General features: G+C 37.0%; 1 protein-coding gene across 1 annotated transcript in view; it reads right to left on the bottom strand.

Annotated features, from left to right (window-relative positions):
* The window catches only part of LOC107654553 (kinesin-like protein KIF19), a 51,063-nt gene that overhangs the window by 15,353 nt on the left and 25,521 nt on the right, over window positions 1-10,189 (bottom strand). Inside the window, exons 3-4 of the mRNA XM_016441678.1 lie at window positions 802-912; window positions 453-540 (exon numbers count right to left, since the gene is read on the bottom strand). Coding sequence (XP_016297164.1) covers window positions 453-540; window positions 802-912 — 199 coding nt within the window. The remainder of the gene's footprint in view (window positions 1-452; window positions 541-801; window positions 913-10,189) is intronic.

Genomic DNA, 10,189 nt, shown 5'->3' with positions numbered 1-10,189 from the left:
CAGTCGGGAAATTATTTTTCACGTGCAGTGCCGCGATGATGTTTCTTACGTCCGTTTCGGAGAACCAGAGGACAAATATTTCAATCGATCGCTCAGGCATGGCACCGAAATCTGCTTTCGGATTCGGTTCTAGTACATACCGGTTACATAGGTACCGGTGCCATATTGGTACCGGGTTTCGGTACCCAACCCTAGCTCTAAGCCTTTTTTTAGTAATTTAAGTTTAAATCAAAGGCACTATTAAAAGACTGTAATACAATTACCACGATATAACACAATTGCAAAATCAATCAATCAAAAAATCAGGAGCTGCATTACAAATCTTAATTCTTGACTTAAGATTAAAAATAGTTTTATTTCTTCAGTGAAATTACCATGGTTACTAAATCCGGTAAAAAAAAACTGACATATTGCCCAGACCTTGGTATGAATGTGTTTGTGTCTGTACTGACCTGTGGGTCCGTAGGCGAAAACAGTGGCATTGTACCCTGATATGAGACCTTCAATCAAGCATTTAGTGGTGGATCTGTACACCTCATCCTAAGGAAGGCACATACAAAACATGTTGTGTGTATTTTCATCGGTTTCATTCAAAGACACACAGTAAACATAACTTCAAGTTAAGCCATTCTTAGAAAAGAAAAAGATTCAAATATTTTTTTCTATAGGTCTATCATAATGCGTGCGAATAATTGCATAAACGTGATCTTTTTGAAAGCATGTTAACTTTTGTATATGCATGTACTTTAAATCGATCCACCCTTACAAACATACACAGGCACAAACACAGAATGGACTTGCCTGCGTGGCTGAATAATCGAAGGCCACATCAAACATGTAAGTCTTCTCTCTGGATCGATGAGCTCGAAGAATATCATCTGGATCCTCCATAGGGTCCATCAACACCACCATCTGAAAATGAGGGAAAGAAAAACATGAAATAATAATACATTTGGTTACATCTTATAGAGTGTATCTCAAAATAATTTTCGCCTTTTACTCGCTACCTGACAACATGCTTTAGTGGTAATCACAGCTAGCTATCAGCTAATATTAACTACAAAGGCCATTTACTTCGGTTACAGTGACACAGAGTGTCGTAACAACACCTCTAAATAGAAATATCATAATGGACACGGCTAGTGTGGTTTAAAAGCAAAAGGTGAGTGTGTCATGATGGAAGACACTGAGCCTAATTTAGCTTCTATTTTTACATCTGCATTTTAGAAAATGTTCCTGATGGGAGGTCAGCGTCATTTAAGGAGCCCACTGGTGGCTCTTATGGCTCCAAATGTAAAAATGAGGCTGAATCTGGTTGTATCAGGAGCACCACTTGTTCTGAAGGGCCTCAGGATTCAGAGCCAATATTCAAGTTAGTCAGGGCTCATTAAAACACACCGAAATGGTTTGATGACCCATTCAAACACACAAACACAGCTTTCTCTTTGAAGCCTCTCAATTGAAATGCAGCAGAGGAGATCTGACTTTTAAAAGAGGCCAATTATAACAGCACAATGCAAACATACAGACGTTCTTAGCAAACAGAGGAAGAGAAAAGACTGGGTGAGGAACTGATTGACAGAAAGGTGGAGACAAGGTGAAAAGGGCAAAAAGGACATGCCTCACTGCATTTCTCCAAAGGGAATGGACAAAATGTTAATGCACTGTTTTACATGTATATATATATATATATATATATATATACATTATGTTATGCTTATTGCAAAAACAAACACGGGGAGAGAGAGAGATACACTACTGTTCAAATGTTTGTGGTCAGTATGATGTTTTTTTTTCTTTTAATTAAAGTGCACCTATTATGGAGTTTTGAAAATTACATTTCATGCAGTGTGTAATGTAGCTGTATGTGAATGTAAACAGTCTGCAAAGTTGTAAAGCTGAAAGGTTTGGAAAGATGAATCTTCAAACGAATCATTTGAGAGTCGCCAAGAAATAACACAAAATTAAATTTGACCTTGCATGCATGTAAACCTGTTGTTGGGGCCAAAACTCCCAAAACCAAATTATGAACCTTTCAAATAGCATAATAGGGGCACTTTAATACCTTTATTCAGTAAGGATGCATTAAATGGACTAAAAGTTATGCAAAAGACATTTATAATGTTATAAAAATATTTATATTTCAAATAAACGCTACTCTTTTGAACTTTCTATTAATCAAAGGATCCTGATATGTATATATATATATATATATATATATATATATATATATATATGTATGAAACCATTTGGGGAAAAAAAACTATTGAAATCAATATTCGAATATATGGATTAAAAAAAATAATCAAAACATTAACTTGTAGGAAAAAAAAAATCTTTTAAAATATCAGTTGTCCATCCTGGATAATTAAAAAGCAACCTCAGAGCAATACAATTTGGGAGATTTCCTCTTAAATCATCCTTTTCAAAACACAGCAATGCTGTCCAACACTGGCGAAAACACAAGCCTGTCTGACCGATGAGAATCACTGGTCAACCATCTGAAACCAGCTGTTTCTGAGGTCTCCCCTCTCAGTCTCACTTCACAAAGGAGAGAGCAAAAGGGGCCCCATTAAAAGGCTGCAGGTTATTCGGGAAAGCCATCTTTGGTTTCCACCTGCATAAAGGACGGAAGGCATTCACCTGGATAGACGCTAACTGCTCCACTAGTCATCTGACTAATTCATACGTTCATAAAGGTGACATGACAGGTGACATGAGAGCCTTTAGGCATCATTACACTGCACAATACTTTATGAAATGCCAATCAAATGATCCCCCCAATGCCATGCTAATGCACACACCTATCTGCAACAAGTTCATCTGCTCATACGAGTCGGTGCACAAAAACAAAACGAGCCATGCGTGAATAAAGGGTGCTAAAATTAAAAGCGTGGTCGTGAAATATTAAAAGGCATCAAAGATCAGCCAGGGTCTGTGCAACAGCCTGCTAATGCACCGACATGAAATCAATTAGCAATATGGTGTTATTTAAATAAGCACAAAGAATGGCACAGTCGTTGGGGGCGACAGTCCAAGTCATCCAGGCGGATGGAGTTACCAATTAACCACAGGGTGAATATTAGCAGCAAAAGGAGGTGAATATTGGGATCTATCCAGCTTATTAAAACACAGCAGTGGTCATAGTGTATCAGAAAGGAGGTGGAGGGGTTGCGTCGGCTCCCGCAGGATGGACTCACTGAACTATTGTGACTCCATAGCCAAAAAATCTGAGATGAGATTCAGTCAGATTCACTCCATAAAAGTAGAAAAGATTTATGTAAAGTAGCATCATACTAAACGTGAGGCTCGTGTTTACATTTTTTTCTGTTCTGAAAATAAATGCTTCCTATTGTTTAGTGTTTGACAAAAGACATGATTATACAGTAAATATCAGAATTTCTTCAACATGTCTTACTGAACATTTTTAACTTATTAAAGCTAATAAAAATAGACAAAAACAGGTTAAAGATAAGGAAGAAAAAAAAGAAAACAAATGTAGAAATTAATATAAATTAAATTATAAATAAATAATACAGAAATGAATACAAATAAATACATATTATAGAAATTAAAATAAATGCAAATATAGAAATAAATAAATTAATATATAATTTTTTTTATTTTTTTAATAAAGCACTTTCAAGTATAATAAAATTGTATTTTGATGCCATGGCTTTCTCACTGTAATCATTTGCATTTAAGCCCTATACCATAGATGCACCACGGACCTGATTATAGCACTTAAAACCTGGAAAAGTCAGATTTTCATGATATGCCACCTTTAACTAAATTTATTTATTACTTAACTTAAACTTGTGTGCCGTACATAAGACATTTTTCTACATCTGGAAAAGTGAAATAAGCTGTTGTGATGTTGGGAGTAATAAAAGTACCTTTGATTAACTATGTTCAAAATACTACAAAATGCAGCAGCTTTCTGTCATTTTAAAGCACAGTGTCATTTCTGTGCCATTATTTCCCAGTGACTCCTCTCATTTTTCATTATTCACACTAGCGGTTACTTTCACCCCAAACTCACATCATTTGTTTAAATTGCGTTTTTGTCTTGCTTAAACAAACAGAGCAATGTTTTGGTGCTGATCTGCACGTCTGAAACACATGCACCAACGACGCGGCTCAAAATGTTTTCGTGTTTTGACTGAGCAGGACAAATCCTAGGGGAGAACAGGGTGAGCCACCTAATGAATAAAACTACTCTATCCGACAGGTAAACAGAGGAAGAGGGAGAAAAACAAGGCAGAGAAAACGAAAGAGAAAGATGAGCTACTGACTGCATACTGAGCGGTTACATGAAGCCAGTGATGAAGACAAAGATATGAGGAGGTGTCAGATTGACCCACAATTATGCAACAACTTGACAGAGGCAGACAGAGTGATACGATCTGTCCATATTACTGATCCAGGCATTGTGATGTGTGTAGACTCAGCCATGCTTTTTCATAAGAGAGTTCGGTTCTCTAAGGCAGTGTTTCCCAACCTTTTTTTTAGTTGCGGCACCCTTTGGAAATTTGAACAAACTTGTGGCACCCTACAAAATTAATTTTGTCACCATATTTGAATTTCTAACTTCGATATGATAATTTGAAAAGTATAGATATTCGGTACAACAGGGAAGAACTGCAGAATATAATGTCATACAGATATTTTTAATATTATTTAAAAAAAATTGTCCATCAATGGTGGCAATCAGTAGGCTAATTTCTAATGAAGAGATCAATTTATATGACAGATTTTAATGTAGGCTTTTATACATATGTAAACCTTATTTAATTACCATTATAACTAGCTATCTCACAAATTTTTTGCGAGCATAACATAGCGGTTAGCAGATCAATGAATGAGAGGGCAGCGTTACCAGAGTATACCACACCATGTTACAACACAGTAGGGCTATTGCAGACAGAAACAATACTGTACTACATCGATGTTTCCTGTCGGCTCGGTTTTTGAGTGGACTTTGCTGTTCCGATGAGCATGAACGGTATACGAGTGGAGCGACTGAGCGGAGCACACACACGCAGCGGGATAATACGCAGAGCGTCACACCACGTGAAAGTGAATCCTGAGTGGTGAACTAATTTTCGGCAGCCGAAATTTCGGTGCATCTCTAATTATTGGCGACATCAGAAATGGATATTATATAATAGATGCTTTTTTGAACATTTTAGCAATTTAAAAATATTAAAAAAGGATTTTTTTACACGGCATCCCTGCTCTCGACAGACGGCACCCCAGGGTGCCGCGGCACCCCGGTTGGGAAACACTGCTCTAAGGCATCACCTATGAGTCACTGATAAAGCTGTGATGTAACACGGGCCATATGATGCTACCCTGGGAAATAAAACCCATAGCGGCAAATCCACTGAAGTCAGCCTGACTCGGAACAGCTCAGGGATATGAAACCGCCAGCCTGGCACTACTGAAACATGCACACAATAAATGAAAGCATTATTCCTATGATGTGGAAATGACAATTGTTCACATTGCACATAAAGCTAAAATTGTTGATGAAGATGTCTAGGCTATATTTCACCACAAAAAAATAAATAAAATGAAAATAAAATAAAAGTGAGAAATATGTCATTATATTTTGCTTAATGAGTGAAAAATTATATATTTTTAGATTTATTTGGGCCTAGGATTTTTTTCTTTTTTGTTGTGGGAAATATAGAATTTTTTTGAATGTATATAAAATAAAATAAAAAATGTAAATTCCTTTTTTATTATTTAAATTATTATAATGAATGTATACATATTAACTAAAACAATTAAATATAAAAAATAATGTATTAATATAAAAAAAAACTAATATTGTGATTAATTTTGAATAAAGAGAATTCAAAACAAAAATTAAATGCTTAAAGTAAAATAAAGGAAAAATATTCAAGGTAAAAAGAGCGAGAGAGCATTACGGTAATAAAAATAATATTATTAATTAAATAATAATATATATCATTTTAAATAATTAAAAATACTTAACTGTGGTGCTGACTGCATACATCACAAGGTAATATTTTTGAATATCATGTGGGTCACTATTTGGGTAAAGAGTAAACAAAAAGCAGTGAAAAAACTTGAGTTAAATGAACTTGAGTCACGCAATTAAGTCAGGCTTTAAGATGAGATGTCAGCCATCTGAGATACTGAACATCAGTAGACAGATGTTTGTCTTTATGTGTCTCTTCATCATGTGCAGGTTACTGTTTGCTTGTGCACCCATAGTGATGCATGTATGTGCATGCTGGTGATAAAACATGCATGAATGCAGGTGTGTTTGCGCTGAAATCTATGTGCGCATCTCCTCCAGATACTATGTCCCCTGCCTTTATTGTGTGGCACGCTAGTTGTCATGGCTACAGAGAAACGGGTGTGGACAGACTCAGACACCTGTTGCTATTAGCCTGATGGAGAATGGCGGTGAGAGGGGGGCAGCTGTAGAAGAGGGGCCTCACTGGGGGACGAGACACACACACACACACAATCAGGCAGGGTTGTAACTCACTGTAACACTGTCACACACACACATTGCAAGCAATATATCATTGACAGATGGCTATTCTGCTCCAATGGTTAGTGTTAGAGGAAAATAGACCTTTAATCATAGCAAGAAGGGGAGAAAAGAGAGCGGAAAAGAGCAGAAGAGATGCATTCGTTATCTTCAACAAAGTGCATCTTCTGTCTTGTCCCATTTCAATCTCTCTGAATAGTTTACACAAATATTTAATTTACCATTATTTTGTCATTGACATGTTGTTCCAAACCTGTATGCTTTTATTTATTGCTGAAACACAAAAAAAACATAAATTCACAAATGTAGTTTTTTTAAGGTCTTTCATTTCATAGTGACCACATCTGTTGGGCTCAAAAAGGACAGGAAAAAAAAACAAAAAAGAAAACATTATAATCATTATATAAGTTGTAAAAACAGTTGTACTACTTGATACTTTTCTGCAAAATGTGATTCATTATTTTTCTAAATTCTTTGATAAATAGAAAGTTTACAAGGACAGCATTTATTTGAAATAGAAATATTTCACAACATTATACTGTAAATGTCTTTTCCTGTTACTTTCGATCAATTTAATGCATTCTAGCTCAATAAAAATTAATCTCTTTAAGAAAAAAAAAATCTTACTGACCCCGCACTTTTGAATGGTAGTGTAAATTTAAATCTGTTCCTTATGTAACCCCTCTCTTCCGGGTCCTAACCGCCACGCCTCGTTCTCGCTCCGAGTGGGTCTCGAACCCGGGTCTCTGGCATGGGAGGCGGACGCACTAACAAGGAGGCTAAAGCTGCCGCTGGCCTCCATCACACTTACATAAGCTATCATATGGCTTCTGAAGACTCTTGAATACATGGTAATGCATGATAATCCACAGAAGAAAGTCATACGAGTTTGAAACAACATAAGGGTGAGTATATAACAGAATTCTCACTTTAAGGACTAAAATAAGTATCAATGCTTCAATAAGTAGACACCCTGCTGGGATCTTTAGGATCTTTACATGGCACACACAGACAAATGTGTCAAATTTCCTTCACACCTTCAATGACACTTAATGAGTTTGGTCACAGCAACTGCAGGTGTGATGCCACATTATATTAGGCAGCTCAGTTTCACACTTCAACATATGACACATCACTGTCCTCACCACTGAGTCAAAGACAGGGAATTTTCCTTTCTGAGGATACTACAAGAAACTATACCACAAGACAAATGAACATTTCTGAATGAATGAACGAATGAAAATAAAATAGCCTGTTATCAGTGTGATGAATAAAGGTATAGCTGATCTTTCCTGAAAAAACATTAACCTTTTTGTTGTTCCTCAGAAGAAGGATCAATAGTTATCTCTTTAACCTTCATCAAGAAACTCTGTGTAACAAGGCAGGCATCCATGCACCTGTCTGAACACAAGGTTTCCTCTCCATGCTGTGCTCTGGAGATATGACAAGCGATTCACAGAGCTGTCCACTCTGCATACGTGACGTCTCTAGGCCTGACGTACAAGGCAGCATCACACAATAGGTCCAAACACAAACATTGCAGCTCCGAGCCTTGAAAAGGCTGTGACCTTTGAGTGGCCCTTTTAAAGCCAAGAGCTGTGCTTTGAGAAGGTGAAAGCTATCTGATGGGCCAGCCACCCCCTTCATTCCACACTTTCATTTCATCATCCCTTCTTTCCTTCTCCGACACAGCACCCCAACAATGGTGTCTCCTCTTACAAGGGCCTTGAGTGGCTCCTCTGTTCTAGTGCTGCCAACCTGATACATGCTACTTGGCGATGCTTGTTCCTTTACTTTTTTAACATCACCTTCTTTAGGCCACTCTGTGCTAGGCTATGCAAGGCCAAGCTAACCGGCTGTAAACATACTTGGCGTGCCTGCAACACAGTAGGGAAAAAAGCCGTAAATCAAATATCAAGAAACAGTAGTGAATAATATCTGGATAGTGTACTGCATCCTTCTGAAGAGTGCAAGAGGAACCACTTTTGTGGTTAAATTGTCCTTTATTTAACAACATTTGGGTAAATTCAACATAGGGTCATTGGAAAAACATTTTGAAAAACACTCCCAAACTGTGTCTATACATACAATTCACTGTCATTTCCAGCTTACATGAACATAAGTAGCAGTAAAACACCAACAACTTTTATTCTTTATGATTATGATTACAGGAACAAATTATCGATTAATAAGAACTTATGTCCCCATGGTTCCTTGCACAATACTACGCTATGACCTCAAATACAAATTTACCATAGTGCATGATTTGTAAACTAGGCTAATATATTTTGATGTTTGCATCACGTAATCAGCTGCATATGTACGGCTTTTCTGATGTAGTAAACTTGCTTGGTAGCTCATCCAGTACAGCAATGCACTTGAATTGTGCTTTTACAAGTCCCATAAACCACAAGTCACTATAAAAGAGCAATAATGTGTACAATAATTTGACACAGTCATAATTGTGTCTAAATCTAGAGACAAATGCAAAGGCAATAACAGTGGCTGTTCCAGTAAAACACAAACCAATTGTGTAATATTGGACTATTTGTCAAAATGCAAAGGGACTGAAATGGAGTCTTGGTTTTATGTTAGTCTTCGCTTTGGCCGTGTGGTTGCATTTACATTGTCCTTGGTCTAAGTACAGTTTCCTGGCAACTTGGTCAAAACACTATAAAGATGGAGTTCATAACACTCTTTTAATCTCAATACGGGCTCAATATCATTGGCACTGACTCAAAAATCAAGATCATGCACTGAAGAAGTTCTTGCTCTACTTGTGAGTCAACATTTGAGTTACACACCAATGCATCAGGTCACATCAAGGAGGAAAAACATCACCAAATTAACAGGCCCTGACATGCCTGGGAATGAGCAGGGGAGTCACCGATACAATCCGATCAGAGATTAAACCGGAGGTGAAACTTCACAAACTTAATGATCTCTGACAAACAATAAATCCTTGTTGATACCAGAAAGATAACAACCCAATATTTTTAGAGTCTCAAGCTGATCTGCATTCTCTCTGATGGTTTTAAAGTTAATACAGTGAAAGGAGGTTAAACACAACCGGCCACGCACGTACAAGTGGCATCCTGTACTTCTGTACTTATTTTCCTGAGATTACCTTGGCATTTGTACAACTTCACAGCTGGGACGATCGGCATCCACCCAGCGCAGAATGAGGTCAGAGGCCACTTTCAGGTCAAGACATGGAGGTAAGCATTGGACAACAAAGTGGGACATGACCGATGGCTCAGACCACATGACAGAGATTTGCACCCTAAGGTCTAGACAATTTTGTCAACAAACTTTTGTACAGAGCACAGTAAAATACAAAAACAACAGCGCAGGCTGTACTAACCAATGGAGACAACATTTCCACATAACACTGTACAACTGGCAGTTAAGGAATTCAAACCTATCATACATTGGATACATAAAGGCTACAAAATGAATAAAATAATGATAATTACAAAAAAACTGACAATTCTGTGACCACACTATATATGACATGTAAAGATGTTACTGAGAAATTGAGAAATATGATGAAGAAAGGTAGATTAGGCACTAGCAACGCCAAGATTATAGGCTCGATTCCCAGTAAAAACATGAACTGAAATGTATATATATATATATATATATATATATATACAC

This window comes from Sinocyclocheilus anshuiensis, unplaced genomic scaffold, assembly GCF_001515605.1.
Source record: "Sinocyclocheilus anshuiensis isolate Anshui unplaced genomic scaffold, SAMN03320099.WGS_v1.1 scaffold391, whole genome shotgun sequence".
NCBI lineage: Eukaryota > Metazoa > Chordata > Actinopteri > Cypriniformes > Cyprinidae > Sinocyclocheilus > Sinocyclocheilus anshuiensis.
Note: the sequence above shows the minus strand (reverse complement) of the source record. Positions and strands in the feature narration are given on the sequence as shown.